The 18,219-nt window shown below is 50.6% G+C and overlaps 8 protein-coding genes across 8 annotated transcripts, besides 1 other annotated feature; 3 read left to right on the forward strand and 5 right to left on the reverse strand.

Moving 5' to 3' along the window:
- Nucleotides 1-18,219: part of a sequence feature (contig 1.128 1..280307(-1)) that runs on past both edges of the window.
- Nucleotides 23-909, reverse strand: ANIA_07384 (uncharacterized protein; the record flags this gene model as incomplete). Its single annotated transcript, XM_675561.1, has 4 exons — nt 23-70; nt 204-305; nt 365-811; nt 862-909. 4 exons carry the CDS (start codon nt 907-909, stop codon nt 23-25), a joined length of 645 nt encoding a protein of 214 aa, XP_680653.1.
- Nucleotides 3,620-5,137, forward strand: ANIA_07383 (uncharacterized protein; the record flags this gene model as incomplete). Its single annotated transcript, XM_675560.1, has 1 exon — nt 3,620-5,137. The coding sequence occupies one exon, from the start codon at nt 3,620-3,622 to the stop codon at nt 5,135-5,137; it is 1,518 nt and encodes a 505-aa protein (XP_680652.1).
- Nucleotides 5,361-6,740, reverse strand: ANIA_07382 (putative salicylate hydroxylase; the record flags this gene model as incomplete). Its single annotated transcript, XM_675559.1, has 2 exons — nt 5,361-5,771; nt 5,883-6,740. 2 exons carry the CDS (start codon nt 6,738-6,740, stop codon nt 5,361-5,363), a joined length of 1,269 nt encoding a protein of 422 aa, XP_680651.1.
- On the reverse strand, nt 7,999-9,578 carry ANIA_10933 (SDR family NAD(P)-dependent oxidoreductase; the record flags this gene model as incomplete). The annotated part of the gene is made up of 7 exons (XM_675558.2): nt 9,472-9,578; nt 9,189-9,419; nt 8,966-9,133; nt 8,674-8,907; nt 8,557-8,624; nt 8,245-8,307; nt 7,999-8,025 (listed from the first exon to the last, which is right to left on the reverse strand). Exons 1-7 carry the CDS (start codon nt 9,542-9,544, stop codon nt 7,999-8,001), a joined length of 864 nt encoding a protein of 287 aa, XP_680650.2. The 5' UTR covers nt 9,545-9,578.
- ANIA_10939 (uncharacterized protein) lies at nt 10,329-11,241 on the reverse strand (the record flags this gene model as incomplete). Its single annotated transcript, XM_050611858.1, has 4 exons — nt 10,329-10,516; nt 10,568-10,680; nt 10,739-10,908; nt 10,960-11,241. 4 exons carry the CDS (start codon nt 11,239-11,241, stop codon nt 10,329-10,331), a joined length of 753 nt encoding a protein of 250 aa, XP_050467837.1.
- ANIA_07380 (uncharacterized protein) lies at nt 11,652-13,500 on the forward strand (the record flags this gene model as incomplete). The annotated part of the gene is made up of 6 exons (XM_675557.1): nt 11,652-11,735; nt 11,805-11,867; nt 11,923-12,091; nt 12,160-13,114; nt 13,181-13,314; nt 13,373-13,500. 6 exons carry the CDS (start codon nt 11,652-11,654, stop codon nt 13,498-13,500), a joined length of 1,533 nt encoding a protein of 510 aa, XP_680649.1.
- ANIA_07379 (uncharacterized protein) lies at nt 13,829-16,057 on the forward strand (the record flags this gene model as incomplete). The annotated part of the gene is made up of 1 exon (XM_050611859.1): nt 13,829-16,057. The coding sequence occupies one exon, from the start codon at nt 13,829-13,831 to the stop codon at nt 16,055-16,057; it is 2,229 nt and encodes a 742-aa protein (XP_050467838.1).
- On the reverse strand, nt 16,456-17,164 carry ANIA_07378 (uncharacterized protein; the record flags this gene model as incomplete). Its single annotated transcript, XM_675555.2, has 3 exons — nt 16,456-16,674; nt 16,752-16,988; nt 17,042-17,164. 3 exons carry the CDS (start codon nt 17,162-17,164, stop codon nt 16,621-16,623), a joined length of 414 nt encoding a protein of 137 aa, XP_680647.1. The 3' UTR covers nt 16,456-16,620.

The raw sequence follows: 18,219 nt of genomic DNA on the forward strand, positions 1-18,219 counted from the left end.
CTAGAATGTGAGTCATTTTTTCTTAATTTAGTGTAGCTGCATCTGGAGCAGTCGATCCTGTACTCTGAGCCTGCAATAAAATAGAGGCTTAGGTACTCCCAACTATACATGCTGTAGAAAACCACACTGAAATGACAGCACTAACAATCCTCCCCACGCAGAATAACGTTCCAGTTCGCCTTGTTGAATGCCTGCCCGCTCACCTTGGTACCCTCACCATGCTTGTCATGGGCGCACTTCTGCATGATAGCAAACGCCCCATCCGCAATCTCATCAAAGCTGCTGAGCGTCTTCGTCTCCGTGTCCTAGATGATTCATTAGCACCAACTTCTGACCATTCTGGCAAGACTGAGAGAGTGCTTACATCATTACACCAAATTATCGCCGTCCCGTACGAGCAGCCTACACGCCCACAGTTACCCGGCCCGGGACCATTTTGTGGCGTGCCCTTGACACCATACAAACGAAGCGCCTCCTTCAGCGCACCCTCGTATGAGACAGCATGCCATGGCCTGCCACAAGTGATACGAAGACTGTCAAAGTCCTCGGCGCGGCGTTTCTCAAGGCTGGGGGTTGACCCTGTCGAGTTGGCGTCTGCGCCAGCTGGAACGAGTTGGTATCGCTCTTCAGCGAGCTTCTGGGCGGGAGCGTAGTACTCCTCATCCCAATTGGGGTTGTGCGCCAGGGCCTGCTCGCGGATCTGCTCGATTGTGCCGCGTGCTATGATCGTCTTGTTGGGGGAGACTTCGATTTCGAACTCGGGGACCGAGGTGTAGGTGTAGGCCGAGGGAGAGCCGACGTAAGCGGCAGCCTTCATACGTGAGACTTTCATGTTAGAGACATGGTGAAAGTGTTACGTACCACGGCGGAGATAGTCGAGAAGAGGGCAACAGCTGCGGGGAATTTCATCTTGTCGATTTGTTGCTAAGTCTGGAAGCAAATTGCCGGATGCCTAGTCTGGTGTCTACAGAGAATGTATGGAATGGGGTTCGACTCTAACTCACACAGCACAGCTTTATATGCCCATATTTATATCTCTCGGTTGTCTCTCACTTAAGGCTTCAAATATTTAGATATATTAAGATCGTAGACGCCCCGTCTTCAAAGAGCTGATACATCCTAATCGGCTGAGACCGCATGCGGAGCACCCATTGTATGACGCTTCACTTGATCAGACTTGGGGTTATTGAGGGCGTATAGATCTTACTAAAAATATCTTTGTCAAGACAGCTATATTGAGAGTTTTCTTACGGCTGCTGTTCCAAGGCAATATGGTCACAAAGGCTTCGCTGAGCGGATGGACAAAGAAGCCCCGTCTTCCTTGTTCCCAACCACAAATGTACGGTCAGTGCACGAAAATCGAGCCTGTAATCAGAAACGGTTACATTTGATATGCAGAGCCTCGAAGCTTGGAGTGTTTTGGGAGCGGGGGTATCAGTTCAGGGCAGAGGTATACATAAAGAGATTGAGTACAACAAACGGACTATTTCTGGGAATGTTGGATATGCAACAATGAACTAGAGAGCCCCTGTAAGATATTGATGGTGCTCACCACTATCGCCGTAGACTGTCAGATCCTGAAGAACACCTGGATAATAGGTGCAGCAGGGAAGGATTGGTTGTTACGGCAATCCAGATAACTGATGGTTTTATGGAGGACCATATACGTCCGAAGTTGGCAAGGAGCTCATTGCACTGTAAGCTTGTCTACCTTTATGGATATGTCCCGAGATCAAATTATCCTGGCCCTGCTAGAGTAGGGGAGCCGCTTAGCCACCTTGTCCTCTCAAGCGCAACCAAATCCTTGGTGCATCGAAGATCTTTAAACTGACCGTCCACAAACTGAATTGCAGCTCTTGATAGAGGAAGCTTCCTTATCTTCTATGTTTAGCATGTCCCGACCCAAGCCTGTCTTTTCCTCTCAGGTATACCGACAAGCATGTAGATCGCCAGAGGCCAACGCGATGGTTATCATCGTTATTATTGTTTTATTTATTTATTTATTTATTTTATTTTATTTTATTTTTTTTTTTTTTTAAATATATGTTTGTAAGAAACCTTTTCATTGCTTTCCAATCACTCCTTGATATACAACCAATGATCCACTTGTGATGTGAGCGGCACATTTGGTAACAAGTAATAAGTCCTAGAGCCATTTCAGCGCCTACGGCAACACGCCGCAGCGCGTGAGTTCAAGGTCTGCTCACTTGTTGCTTCTTGCGGTATGCCGGGTATAGAGCTATCCGTATTGCACTACTCTCCACAACCACGAATATATGACAACCAGACTATAAGCGACAGTTCCGTACAGGCTCCACATACCTAGACGCTGGATCTTTGAGATCAGTTGGCAATAGTATTGATATCTACGTTATACCGAATTCGCACGCTCGTCTTAGCTAGTCGCACTCGTTCAAACTCTAACGAAACAGTTCCACCCAGTACAAATGGCTTGCCACAGCGTTTAAACTGCAGCCAGACCGCAGAGCCAAAGCCTATGAATAGGTAAACATCCTGGGCAATCATTCCACTCCGCTGAGCCTGCGCATACCGCTGTATTTGATGTGTTTCAGCCCCTGAGTGTCCCACCCAGCGTGAGTCTAAGGAATAGTGAGCCCTGGTGAAGACATCACACAATGTTTATGTAGTTTAAAGAGTCTTTGGATATACCGGCCTATTATATAAGCGGAGGTAGTTAGGTCTCAAGTGGCGCCAGGAGCAACAGCCTGGAAGAGAAGAAGTGGGCCTTCTCGTTGGGGTACTAAGTATGCTACTCCATCATGGAGTAACTCAAATCCCTTGGGCATCCCACATCAACTCCCATGTGCAAGGCTTGCTCAAGTCAGCTGGCGCAGGCGGCCGTAAGATTGAGGTGTCCATTTGGTTTCGAGAGTTAGACGGACTGCACAACTCGCCAAACAGCAGGAACCGTCAAAGGGGGATCTCCAATGTAGGAGCGCGGTTAGGGATGCCATTTACGCTGTTTATGACGTATCAGAGGGCTCTAGTGTGCATCTTCCCCGGGTGGCGACCCCGGCGAAAAGGCTCCTCTAGGTTGGAGAACCGCTGTTCATCGCTGATCTCATCCAACTGGGAACTTCTACCCATTTGACTGACGAGATTTTGGGACCACTTCATGACCCCGCTATCGTCTACAATATGCAGGGCACGGACGCGCCAGTGCAAATACCGTACCTAACCTAGCAGTGGTGTTCTTTTGAGGAAATCCTAAGCGCTTGCTGCAGGGGTTTAGCCGGCAAGATCCCCAGTATCCCGTGTATTCCCCGCATAGACAAGGGTTGAGCCAATGCTGTAGAAAGAATTGAAGTCTCCGCCATGACGGAGTGGGTGCTTGAAGATGCCCGTTTAGCCGCTAATCCGTGTCCATGAGGTGATGGAGCGATAGCGCTATAACGCTCTACACAATCATCAGTCATTAAGCACTATGTCCAGCGAAGGAGAATTCTAACCCTTCCCCAGGTGGGTGGAGCCCAGTATTAATTCGGCCTCAATTCCAGACTTGATAAGCAACTTTCAATCGAGGTGATCTTAAGGAAAAACAACACAAGAAGGAAAAAGGGGGGGAAAAAAAATCCTAGAATCACCAGATCCAGCTACTATGCGCCTCACTCACTGCTTGTGCATGCTCAGCCTGCTGGCCACCGCCACTGCGACGGCCTATACCAACCGCTCCTCCATGCCACGGACCGTAGTCACAACTGATCTCGAGCAAGACGACCTCGCCTCGCTGATCCGCTACCTCCTCTATACCAACGAGATTGACACCCATGGAATAATCTACTCATCAAGTCGATACCATTGGTCGGGCGATGGGAACGGGACTAGGTTCTTCCTGCCAGACCGCGAGTACGAGACAACGCAGTGGACATGGCGATGGACAGGCACGCGGACAGTGCAGGATATCGTGCTCAAAGCGTATGCAGAGGTGTGGCCGAACCTGAATATTCATGATCCGTTCTATCCGTCCCCGGACGAGTTGCTAGCTATGGTCAAAATTGGGAATATCGACTTCGAGGGCGAGATGGAGAAAGACACAGAGGGTTCGGATTTCATTCGCGAGTTGCTGCTCGACGATTCAGATAGCAGGACGCTCTATCTACAAGCGTGGGGAGGAACGAATACCATTGCGCGTGCTCTCAAGTCTATCGAGTACGAGTACTCGAGCTCGAGCACATGGAACGAGACCCGAGCAGCCGTCTCTCGCAAGGCCGTGATCCTCGCCAGCGGATTCCAGGACAACACGTACGTCGATTATATCGCGCCCAACTGGCCAGCCCTGCGCGTCGAGGACTTTAGCGCCGCATACTCACTCTGGGCTTACAACTGCGAGAAGGGAGAGGGTAACACCCTCGGTCTCCCGGACAACAATGTCTACTTCACGGGGAACTGGACCAAGGCTTACGTGCAAAAGGGGCCGCTGGGGAGCCTCTACCGCTCCTGGCTTGATGGGCAGCGCATGCCAGGCGACCTCCTCGACGTCTTTGGCAACCTCGCCTGGTATGCGGGCACCAAGCAGAGATGTTATCCGCTAGAACCATACGCCTTCCTCTCCGAGGGGGACAACGTCGTCTTCAACCCGCTCATCAACACCGGCCTTCAGGACCCGGCGAATCCCGCGCTGGCTAGCTGGGGCGGCCGATCAAAGCAAAAGAGCAGCTCGCCAGATCTCTGGGTGCTCGTTGACGACGAGAAGAATGCGACCGGCGCTGCCGACAGCGAGTACACGTATACGCGGTGGATTGCACCAATCCAGAATGACTTTGCGGCACGAATCCAGTGGACGCTCGAGGCAAACTACACGCGGGCCAACCATGCGCCGGAAGTGCGGATCCTGAACGGGACGTACGTCAGCGCACCCCCCGGATCGACGATCATTCTGGCGGGCGAGGTCAGTGATCCGGACGATGACACGGTCAAGACGAGCTGGTGGCAGTATCTTGAGGAGGGAACCTACGAGGATAGTGTAGAGGTAACCGAGCTCGCCGGTCACCAGGCGAGTGTCGCTATTCCAGAGGACGCGAGCAAGGGCCAGACGATCTCGATCATCTTGCAGGGAACAGACGACGGGGAGTTTCCGTTGACGAGGTATGCTCGGGTGTTTATCCATGTGGGATAGTCAACGCACATCTTACGCATGTTTTTGTGTCTCGGAGAGAGGTTAGGGGGAAAGGGCCGTTGAATCTCAAATCAACAGGTGTAATAGTAGAGGGAGGCTGGGCTGGGTCGTTGATATCTACCTCTACCTCAGAAGACCTTGCTGAAGCCCTAGGTTCCTTGACCCATCATATATTACGTTGTTCAACGGGCTCTGAAGGCGAATAGTTTAGTAGTAGTCATTGTCATTGCCCTATCATCTCTAACATTATCCTCCTCGCCCTCTCGGCCTGCTCATGTACATCCTCATTCCAGAGCCACGCCAGCCTCTCTTGCAGTGTCTTCTTTAACTTCTCCTCGTCGCTACCCACCCCATCTAGCCGCAGACAAAGCAGGTACGCGTTCTCGGCACTGCTCGTTACTACTCGTTGACTGCGTGGCCGCCGCACTTGGTCGTACGCCTTGAATGCGGCAGCCACATCGTCTGCAGTCGCTACTCTGGCATCCCCCAAAAGCTCGGCCAGGACATGCGCATCCTCGATTGCCTGGCCCGCTCCGGCCCCCTGGTGCGGCGTCGAGGCATGGGCCGCGTCTCCCAGAATGGCCACTCGGGCCCTCGCATACGTCGAGATGTGCGGGTGCTCGTAGAGCGCCCACTGAGTTGGATCAGGCATGTACTTCAACACCCCGCCGTGGTTAGCTCATATCCTGATCTCGCCCAGCTTGGACTGGCATTTGCCGACGAGACAAACTGGGGAACGGCTCACCTCGATTAAGCTGTTTATCAAGCGCCCCATATGCTTAAAGTCATTGTGCATGTCCTCTTTACTCGCCGGCCGCACCCAGCTCTCCCGGTCCCATTCCGAGTGTAAGGGGTAGATGCCCACGTTCACCTTCTTTGCCCGTTTGATCGGGTATGTGACCGCATACGCTCCGTCGCCAACATACATAGTTGAGACGCGCGCGCGATGGTCGCCGACGGCTTCCACCATCGTCTCCATGTCCAGCACGGCACGGTACCCATACATTCCCGAGTACCGAGGCTGAGTGGCTGCGTACTCGTCCGCACCGAGAACAAACTGTTTGACCTTGGAATGGATCCCATCGCAGCCGATGACTACGCTCGCACGGGCAGCAGTGCCGTCCTCAAACCGCATCTCCACCCCATCTCCTGTCTCAACCAGCGCTGCCAGCCTCTTTCCAAAGTGCGCGATCCCCTCCGGTACCAGCCTGACGAGTGCATCGAGAAAATCCGCCCGTCGCACCGTCGTCTGCCCGCTCGGCTTGGCCTTTAGATCCAGCACCAACCGCCCATCCAGCTCGTCGTCGTCGCTCGCCCGTACCACCTCGAACCAGGTCTCCTTGAAGCGCTCGTACCCAGGCGAGTCCGCATGAGTGGTGATGAGAGCATCGTAGATTTCTCTGATTTTAGGGTCGATAAGGGGCATTGCGCGGTGCGCGGCAGGCCCGATCGTGAGGCCTAGGCCGACCTCCTTGAATTCAGCGGCCGCTTCATAAATTTGCACAGGGACGGAGCGACGAAGGAGGCCAGCTGCGAGGCTAAGCCCGCCAATCCCGCCGCCGATAATGGCGACGGTGAATTGTTTGTCGGAAGGGGAGGACATGGCGACCGTTTTTCGTGGGGGGTGGGTGGTTGATGAATAAGAGGGGTAGCATGGGTAGTCGGCCAGCAACCCACAGCCCCGCGATACGGTAGCGGAGAGATTGTTGGAGGTAACATAAGATGTCAAAGTGTCAATTGGAGATGATCTTTAGTCTCTATCTGCCGGGCTGATGTGGGGGCGTAATGAAGAATTAAGGGTGGGGGCTGGCGATCAGCAGCCGGCATCGGAGCAGTCCGATATATGATTCACAATTATGCATGTTAAGGTACGCCCTACCTTTTAGAGGATTGTGGCTGTAATTCAGGATATGAAACCATTTGGTAAGCCCGAGGTGTTTTCTCAGGCTTATCCTCTGCTATTACCAGATACCTAAGTGCGTAGACATGTTCAGTGATCACGTGCGATAGTTGGTCCTGTTATATAGCGATATAATTAAATTTAGATATGTTCTGGTAAATTTGAGGCACGATAAGTATATATATTTGAGGCCCAGAACCGCCCTGTAAAGTGAAAGTGAACAACCTCTTTCCCTTGTACAGCGTGTATGAGCCCTAAACTACGCCCCCTGATACACATGCCTCAAGGCCCAAGCAAAGTCAGGCATAGCTCACAGACTATAACTCTAACCGAGGTACCTGTAGATACTGCTCGTACCAGCTTGCTAATCAAACTATGCCAAATGTTAAATCGAGCTAGATAGCTGAGTGGAGATCCGGAAATACAGCCTCTAGATAGCAACAGCCGCACTTTAATACAGCATTGATTGATTCAAGCCCGTGACTTCTCTGAGCTGTCCCAGGACTGTCAGGGTATACGAGCATTGAGCACTAAATATAGGTTATGTGCTGCAGGATGCAGGTTGCTACTTTGCTATACGATATTGGCCTCGTATCGTGCAATCGAACCGTCTCTGGTAGCGTACTGGAGCAGCATGGTCAGGATGTGCAGTGGACGGGGGAAGAAAGTACAGATATAAATGCTGAACACTGGAGAACTGGGTTTGCAATGTGTAGCTACAGCTTCTGCGGTTAATGAGCCCGATTTAATCACGTTTCTGGGACGTGATGATGGTAGATCCGCCCGTATACGATAGCTACAGCGGCCAAAGTTCAATTGCCCTTAAATTATGCATGGCACTCGTGGGAGACATGATTCCTAGCATTTACCTTTACAAGCATCACGAACTTTTGTGACTAACTCTTTGGCGTTCCTCCAGATTGAGCTACGGCATGAGACCGGTTCCCCGATACCCGGGCTCTTACCGGCCAAATATGTCGCTCATATCCTACAGGATCAGCAGTCGTAGGTTGGTCTTACGGACTAGTCCCTAGACTTGTCTTAGATCCTGCGCTTGCCCGAAGATCCGGTACGATGGGAGACCCGGGAGGATGGCGTGTTGTCATGTTGGCGAGATTTCGTCTCATAGTCGAGCTACCACGTAGTCCTCGTAACATGCCAAATGAACCGAGGTTATGCAATTACTATCAGAGCCTACAGAACTTACTATTTGTTTCATAGCACTTGATTTTGACACCATTATGTCCTTGCAGAAGGTTGAGAGGCTACACTATAGGCCAAAAATCATGCATCCAATCATTCTTCTATTGAGTTCCTAACAGATTGAGACTATACTATTGAACTCCCTTTTCTATGCAACCTACATCTCATAATTTGTTTGGAATGCCCGTAATCTTCTCCGCCAATGTGTCAGCTTTCAGGGCGGGTCGGTCTGCTTTGCCGGCCGTCGTCTAGTTATAGATAGAGGCATAAGATTAGCTCAGGTTATTCAAGCTGGACATGAGAATCATCCACTTACCCCTCCGTCGACAGGCATGATTAGCCCTGTGATCCATTTGGCTTCTTTGCTGCAGAGGAAGAGAATTGCTAGGTAGCGCACGTCAGCCATGCTCTCTTCTCTTGCCAGTACACTTACCATAACCAACATCCCATCCCGTTCCTTCTTGCTTCAGGAGGTTCTGATTGATACGAGCCTGGCGCATCTCGTCCGTCATTCCTCTACCGCGTACCATAGGAGTGAACACCATCCCCGGGCAAACGCAGTTTACCCGGATATTTTCTGGGCCATGTTGCGCCGCCATCGCCCGAGTCATCTGGATAATGGCTCCTTTTGTTGTAGGGTACAGCAAACTAGGGTTACCGCCGAGGACTGCACTTCATATCAGTATGTCATGCACAAGGTAGGACATTTAGAAATGAATACGTACGACCACTGACAGAGGACATATTGACGATCGCGCCGCGTCCGTTTTTTCTCATCTCCGGTATGACATACCTGCTCATCAGCACCATGCTAGTCACATTGATCCTGAAGTCTCTGTCCCATGCTGCAAGGTCAAGTCGCGTAGCGTCTCCCATGGCACCTCCAACTCCGACTGGAATAAAATGCATTATTAGCTTCTGGCCCAGAATGTTCTTTGGGAGGCTTACCAATGTTAACAAGTATATTCACGGTCCCGAATGCCCCGATGGTCTGCGCCACGGCTTTTTTACAGCTTTCTTCATCCGTCACGTCCGCCTGAATCACGATGGATTGACCACCGTCGAGATCAATCATGCGTTTTGTCTCTTGTGCCCAATCGACATTGTAGTCTACCAGGGCAACCTTGGCGCCCTGTCGTGCGAGCAAGATTGCTGTTGCGCGGCCGTTTCCAATCTCCCCTGCGGAATTATGAGGTGAATTCGAACACAGCCAGCTGAGGAAGGGGCTTACCAGCCAGACGAGACCCGGCACCGGTCACGATTGCTACTTCATCAGTGAAGTCGAATGCTCTAGGGGATGTCATCTTGTTGAAGAAACGGAAGTTTGTTTCAGCGAGTCTAGAGTTGGGTCACATATGGCGCACAGAACTCACTTATAAATCCCTTTCTAGGGTACGATATCTCAGTCACAGTATGGAAAATGGCCGGACCTACTTCAGTGATCTGCAGTGTGCTGTGGTTTGTTCGGCCATTCGCCGGTTTTCCGGCCCTAGAAGCGACTAGATGCGGCATACATTCACATTGGATAACCCCGCCCGGCGGTAGTACTGGGTAGCAATAATTTGAAACAATAATAGGGGGGAGCGGAGGAGAGAATGCATACCCAACCTAGTAAGATACGAAGTTGAGCGACTGTCGATGCCGACAGGCGTGAGCAACCTGTCAGAGTCCACAAGATCCGTTCATCTGGTTTCGTGCTTAGGTGTTTATTAAGTTTTACTTGTAAACTTCATTGGCAAAACTACTAGTTGTGTAATTGAAAAGCTTGTCAGGATTCATATGAAGATCAATGGCAGTCTGATTTCCTTTCTAAGCTCGTGTTGAAGTCGAGGAACTACTTGACTCGGGAATACTTCAACATATAATTCACGATCTGCATTTGGCTGACTGCATCTAATTATAAGCAAGAGGCAATTGAAAGCTCGGTGAATGTCTAGACTGATGATACTGTCCTCGTAGTGTCAGAGATGATTGCGATAGCTTGATGAACCCTCTTGCGATAGCCAAAAATCAAACCACTGCACAATCCCTTGCAGACTCTGTTCTTTTACGTAGCCTGTAAAGCATAAGCCAGCTTTGGCCCCAGATTCACAAAGAGCAACACTCACGTTCATAAGCATTGTCCATGTTTCCCCGCAAAGCAAAGCCATGCTCGACGCCGGAGAAAAGCTGGAGGTGGTAGGTTTTCTTGCCGGCCTGCAAGATCTGCAAAGCCGTCCGGCGAGAGTCCTGATCAAATGTATGATCTTCCTCGGAGCATGATAGATAAAGAGGCTCTGTACCCAATCAGACCTTCTGTGCCAAACCCCCCGATAGACAACCCCTACTCTTGATGTTTGCAAAATGATGATTCTTCAAGAACGCCGGGTGCGCAAATGCACCAGCATTGACGGTATTTTTGGCCAGTTCGGAACAGACATATGGTGCGCCAAAGCAATACCTATGATATAGACTGGGTCAGGTAAAGCGGCCCAACAGCGGGATTTGGTTCTACTTACCCGACACAGGCGTACTTCGTGGATGGAAGACCGTAGGTGCGTTTTACTTCATCAATCCATCGTGGAACCGCTTCGTCTGCAAATTTCATATGTTTCTTTTTCCACGCCTCGTAGTCGAAGTCTGGATTAGACCGGTCGTGGCGATTACGGCGGTGTTTCCAAACGGGGTCCTGTAGATCTCTGAGTTAGACAGAAAGTGGCGCAGAATCCGCTAAGCATACTCCTCGAAAATAATCGACGCCTAGCACCAGATATCCTGCATCTGCAAACGCGTCCATAACCAGGAGTCCATTGGGAAACATGCCCCAAACGTCCGGGAAGTATAGCAAGATGTGGCCATTTGACTGACGTCTTCGGGGTCGCGAGAGATATGTATCTAGTTCGGCGACTGTAACAAATTGGCCTCGTGGTGTTCCTTTATGGAGTGTCCCCTTGCGACAGCATGGTCCAGATGGTACCGCCAGCCAGCCGTCGCAACTGGGAGTATTGTTGGAGGATGACATAGTGTAGGGACGAACCTCGGTAGTGGATCACTCTGCAAACAAAATCTGGCTTCTATCCATACGCTGATGCCTTAACTATGCCTTTTATATCCTGTTGTTCGGGATATATGTAGCTTCTTGACCTCGGGATCTGCGTCCAGCACACGGGTATTCGCCGTATACCCGTTCCCCATAGTTTACGGAATCTGGCCGCCAAAATCTGCGGGGAAATTTCTCCACGCGATTACACTCAGAAGCTAACTTCCAGGGCTGGGGGCGTATAAGTAACAACAGGGACCCCACTGAATAGCTCCAGGTAGCTGTAAGGCGATCCTCCCGAATCACAGACCCTTGGCTCTACTTGCAGTAACTACTTGTGGTGACTACTTACCGTGATATCTAAGCACCTAAAGTTAAAACCCTCCAGCGACATGCGCATCGAGCAGGCGGCCTTTGTCGAGGGGGGCCCGCGCCCTGATGATATTGAAGAGGCCAAGGCAAGTTCTGTCTTTGAGGTATGCTTTCTGAAATGCCGAGATGCTAAATTATTAAGCAAGGATTATGTGCTAAACAGTGATCGCTAGGAAAATGCTGTTGGATACAAGGAATATCGAGAGGGGCTCTCTATCGAACTTACCGCACAAGACGTGAGGCTGGATGGCTGCCATATCTTATTGCAAGAAGCGTTTAACCGCTAACTAGACCCAGAATTCTCGCGTTAGGTGGAAGATTGACCTCGTTGTTCTTCCGATATTTCTTGTGACGCAAGCTTTGCAGTTCATGGATAAGACGGCCCTGAACTATGCAAACCTTTTCGGATACCAGCAGACCCTCGGCCTTCATGGTCAGCAGTTCAATTACCTCTCTGCAAGTGAGTATACCAAGGTCATTCCCCTCAGAGACTACGAGCACCGACGACGAACGTTGACCAATCGGTAGTGGTTTATGCTGGCTACTTTTTCGGGCAATATCCTTGCGGTTGGCTCGTGGGCCGATTCCCAGCACAACGTGTTCTGGGGTTGAGTTGTCTCCTATGGGGGTTGACCGTCATTATCATGACTCAATGTCGGACCTTCTCAAGTGCTCTTGCAGTTCGCTTCATCATGGGCCTGTTCGAGGCCGCTGTCACCCCCGGACTCACATTGATGACCGGTTTCTGGTACACCCGCCAGGAGATCCCTCTGCGCCAATGCATCTGGTACTCTGCTTTGGGATGGGGTGGCATCATCGGCTCATATATCTCCTTCGGGATCAGCAAGCTGCCCATGGACTTTTCGCCCCCGCGGTGGGAGCTGTTGTTCTATATCCTCGGGGCTGCGACCTGTCTCTGGGCTGCAGTCATCTTCTTTATCCTGCCCGACTCCCCTTCCACCGCGTTCTTCCTGACCAAGTCGGAACGCATTATTGCAGTCAAACGAGTGGCCGCTAACCAAACGGGTATTAAGAACAAATCATTTGACACACGCCAGGGGCTGGTCGCCCTGACGGATCCCAAAGCTATACTGATCTTTATATCGGTATTTGCCGCCGCTATTCCAAACGGCGTTGTGAATTCCTTCTCGACGATCATCATCCAAGACATGGGATTCTCCACTACGAAGACCACTCAACTGAAGTCTGTCGGAGATGCAGTACTTATCGTGGCGTTGGTGATCGGAGGTACTATAACGTTGACTGTCCCAAACAGTAGACTGCTCACATCAACTGCTGCAAATATCTTGTGCACTGTGGCGGCTGCGTGCATGGCCTATCTCCCTCGAGAGAAAACATGGGCTAGACTGGCTTGTTTCTGGCTGGTTAATACACAGTCGGTAGGGTTCACGATCTCCCTGGTCACAATCTCATCCAATATGGCCGGCTATACCCATAGAGCTATGGCGAATGCATTGGTGTTGTAGGTCTACTTATTTTTGTTCATATCATGTTTGATATCTTTAGATCCGCTGCTAATGATTGGTAGTACCGCTTATTGCTGGGGTAATTTTGCTGGGCCTTTTGTCGTGAAACCATCCGAGGCGCCTGAATACAAGGGGGCCACCATCGGTCTTCTCGCCGGGTATGCGATCAAAGCAGGCTGCCACCTAGGATTGTTCAGTAAGTTGATCGACTTGACGGCGTCATTCGCATTACCTTGCTAATATAACATGTGTAGCCTACATGTTTTTGGTCAATCGCCATCGCGATTCCCACTACGGCCCAGCCGACAGGGCTCGCAGTGACGAAGCGGGGATGCAGGATCGCACGGAGTTTGAGAATAAGGATTTCCGCTATGTGCTATGAATTCTGGAAGACGTAGAATACGGATAGTACAATTTATTCTCATTAGCGACGAGATCCGTGCTCCAGTATTAGGGGATAGAGAATATAGTAGCACCAGTCGGTGAATTCGAGTCGGTACTTTGGGATGCTACAGGAAGCAAACTCTTGCCACTGTATAGTATTTCTTTAAAGCTCTAAAGTTATGGAGATCGAAGTTAGTGCTTAAATGCTTGATATCATGGAGATTCCCCGCATAACTTTCTAGTATTAGCTTCTCTCCACATCACGGGGACCGGTTCGACATCTTTCAATGCTCCTCGTGGAGAATGATATCCCATAGACAATCACCATGGCCCGTCGTCAAAAAGTGGTCTGCTCATCTTGTCGCCATCGCAAGACGAAATGCGATGGGGCCTCCCCCAGCTGCTCGGCTTGTGTAGCCAGTGCCTCTCCTTGTCAGTATGAAAAAGCGCCATCACTAGCATACGTCCGTTCTTTACAGGCGCGTATTCGCGAACTGGAAGCCAAAGTGAAAGACTCAGATTCTTCTCCTTCTGCTGTCGTGCTGAGCTCAGTATTCAATGGACACGACGGAGACTCTATATCTTTCCACGCAGAGGGAAATTTGAGCTACCACAACCAAACATCTGCTATTCATGAAGGTCCACCGTATACATCTCGTCAGCTGCCGCAGGCTGCGCCCCAATCACCAGCATCCAGAGCAACCCAGCAATCTACTGATAGTATCAGACATAGCCTTGTTGCCAATGCTGTGGCTCAGAAAAACCTCGAGCTCCTGAACGCCAGCGCAATATCGCCGCAGGCTGACGTACCCCCGGAAGTGACTGCCATACTGCTCCAATTACATTGGTGCTGGCTTCATCCAAGCTTCCTGTTTGTGTACCGACCGGCGTTTACGAGGGATATGCTCCAATCCGCTCATCATGGGCAGAAACCCAAGTACTGGTCTGCGACTCTCTTCAAGGTCCTGTGCGCTCACAGCTGTCGATTCATCCGGGCCCCGGAGGCATTTTGGAGCCCAGAAGACTACACAGAGTCGTTTTCCCAGTTCAGTAACCGCCTCATGTCAGAGGCCAAGGCGCTACTCGCCCTGGAGACCCTCAATCCCCCTTCAGTCCCCACCATCCAAGCGTTGTTGCAACAGTCTGCGCGGGATATAGCCTGCGGGCGTTCTTCAGCAGCATGGCTCTACTCTGGCATGGCGTTTCGCATGGCCATTGATCTAGGACTGCACGTTTCCCCCGACGATCTACAACGCCACTCGACCTCGCTGTCGGCGGAAGATGTCGAGATTCGAAAACGTTTGTTCTGGAGCCTATATGCCTGGGACAAACACATCAGCCTGTACCTGGGCAGAATGCCCAATTTCACCATGGGTGCCGAAAACGTTTCGCTTGAGTTCCTTGATGACTTTACCGAAGAGGACCTGTGGGAGCCATATTACGGGCCTGAACCGGCGTCTGCCGAACGCCGATCTTATCCCCCAACCCCAGGGCATATCGTTTCTTGCTTCACGCAACTATGCAAACTGTGCATCCTCATATCGCGGGTGATGTTGGACCTCTACAGTCCGCAACCAACCAGCCACCCAAGCTCATCATTAGACGCCCGGGCGGCGGCATTCGTGACGATCAATCGGGACCTTCATGAATGGTACAAAGCCCTACCATCTTTTCTACAGATACCCTCCGACAAAATCCCGGAGATCAGTCCCCCGCCGCACATCACATCTCTCAATCTAATGTATCATACTACGCTGATTCTTCTTCATCGTCCCTATGTCGTTAGCGGACATGCGCGCGACTCCGACGCGGCACGAAAGAGTTGGAAAGTTTGTCGCTCCTCAACAACTACTATCTACCATCTGCTTCAAATGTATACGAAAACTTTCGGATTCCAACACATCACATATATGAACAGTTATTGTACATACACGGCGGCGACAACGGCAGTGTATCAGCTGGAAACTTCAGATGGAGAACCTCGCGTTTCCGATCAAGTCGTGTGGACGGAGCTTAAATTCTTGCTGGATATTCTTCAACGCACGTCTACTACCATGCCGGGTCTAAATCGGAGCATTGACATCATTCGGTCCCGAATAAAGAAAATTCTGGACCGACAAGTGACCAAGCAACTTGATTCACTCTTTCCAGGCAGCAATGCGCCGGCGGGTGGCCAACGCTACGCTTCACCCGGGCCGTTCAGAACACAAACTGTTGTAGGTGGCGAAGACCTGACGACGGATCATGCGCTAGACCCTACATTCCCACATCCATCTTCCAGCTTCTCACCGCGACGGGACCTTCTGACTGAAGACTGGCGGATCCTGGACGATTGGCTTCCAGCATTTCCCGGACAAGATGTCTCTTTTGGGTCTGAAGTCGTACTGGATATGCCCGAGAACCTGAGTCCAAGGACGCGATCTGCACTCATGGGCTCGAATTTGTATCCTCACATGCAGCTTAATTTCTCGATGCCCGATGATCCAACTTTTGACTACACTCCTTTCTCAGGGACATCATCCGGTCCTCGGCCTTGTGATCATCACAGCCTTTGACCTTCTCTAGAGTATGCTTGTATTTGAATCATGTCATCTGTTAAATGTGCTTTGAATCTAGCTAAGCAATAGAAATGAGGATCCAGCTGTTGTTTGACAGTGTTACCTATTCATATATTGGGCTTGCGCTGGTCATCTGACTTTTATTCTGTTCTTGCCGGCCACTTGATATACGATTACGAATAATATCAGTGCTAAAAAAAATAAAAATAAAAATAAATAATGTAAATGAAAATGAGAAGAGGTTAATTTTTATATAGAACCGGAGTTTTCGTCTGTTGTATATACTGTTCAGGTAGCCCATAATGGGTTCCCATCGCCACCTAGAGCCCTCACTCGTCTTGAGTTCAATCTAGCCTAGCATATACCGGAGAGAGCAGTGTATTGATAAATAAAGTCACCAAGCAGGGCAAGCTTGCAAAGCAGTCACCAAAGTCTAAGCTACCATCTTTCTATATACTATCAAGAAATATCGACACAAAAAGGTCAACGCAAAGCTCAACGCAAATCAAACCTCAGTACCTCAGCTCACACTTCCCGCATCCACACTATGCATGTGTCCTTCAAGCAATGGTGACAGTCGAGTTCAGAACCTCAAAGAGCGGTTCATTCGACGCCTAGTAAACAGATCAGCACTCATCCACTTCCTCTTCTCGACAAAGCGGTTCCTATATTAGATGGAGGGGGAACATACCCCAACCAGAGCCGCGTGCGCAACGGCAACGACCGCCTTTCCCTTTGGAGTAGACGCGGGGATCGTCACCGTGAAGTTCTCGTACGGCGAGGGATAGTCCTCGTGGAACTGCGGGTTAAAATCACCATGGTAGAGTTGAGCAGTACCGAGCATCTCGTCGGCAGGGATGCAGTTGCCCTTGGGGCAGGTCTGCAGGCCGATTGCGACCGCGAGCTCGGTAGATCCCGTAAGGGAGTTCTGCACACGGGTTAATATGGTATAATATACCAGAGAGCCAGGAATTGACGTACAACCCGAGTGACTTGGACAATAATGTCGCTGCCGGCTGTCAGATTGGTACCCCCAGGGAGGTTCAAGCCGGCATTCTGCGCAAGGGCTGTGGCAGCAAGAGTGAGGAGGGCGAAGATCTTCATTTTGTCTTTTTACTATTGATACACCGAGCAGGAGAGTTGTTGATTCGAATTAATTGTAGATTGAGATGTTGCTGTGATGCACTATACGACTTGTCAGAGCGGCCAGACCCTTTTATATCCTGTACTCTAGGTTGTACATATTAGACATCAGGGCACCCGCTTACCACTGTGTAGAGAATACGAGTGAAACAAATGATCTCAGCGCCAAAAACAAGGCTGTCTGATTCGCCGCTGACCATCCCCACAACAATCGGTGCTCTGACAACCAAGTCTAAAGGAGAAGTAGCTGTGCCGATCCACATCATGCTGTGCTGGGGCTGATGGAGTATTCGCCGGGGGATGCACGGGGTGAGACATGTCTATGACAGGCTGCCAGTCAGTCACCTCAGCAGCCAGATCAGGCCTCAGTCTCACCCCCAAGACTCGTCAACATGACAGGAACAAGGCCACCGAAATTCGCCTTCCGAGCTGTCAGTATAAATAGAAATAGAAGGGAAGAGCTGTTGACCCACCTGTATTTTAGTGCCGGGCTGCTCCTTTATATCTGTCACTCGGCGCTGCTTGTTCTTTCTTAGCTTAATCGGTCTCACCTCGGCCCTTAGCTTTCGGGGGTTTATTTGGAGAGGGAGGCCTGAATCAGGACGAGAATCACATGAGCGCGCTCTCCGAGAATAACTCAGGCCCCGAGTGAAGGAGTTGGCCTTAGAGTTGACCTATCATGGAATTCGCCCTCAGGTCGGTGTTGATATCTCCCTTTGACGACACCCCGTTTGCCCTAATCTCGCACTTTATACCTCTTGTTCAAGTATCTAGAAGCACAGAATATAATCAGCCTCACAAATCATAGATACTACTAACGTTAATACCCTGGTCCTAAAAATAACTATGCCGCCGTCAATTGGCCTGCAGTTACAGACAGGCAGCCGCTTAATGCTACTGGTAGCATACGTAGGTGGTGACTGTGGGTTGCTTTCTCTGTTCAAGGCTATTCTGGAGCTCTCTATAGGCCGATTTTCACCTCCACATTTTCCGGTGAGGCTGTAGGCTCCTGTAAG

Source organism: Aspergillus nidulans, chromosome IV (genome assembly GCF_000011425.1).
Source record: "Aspergillus nidulans FGSC A4 chromosome IV".
NCBI lineage: Eukaryota > Fungi > Ascomycota > Eurotiomycetes > Eurotiales > Aspergillaceae > Aspergillus > Aspergillus nidulans.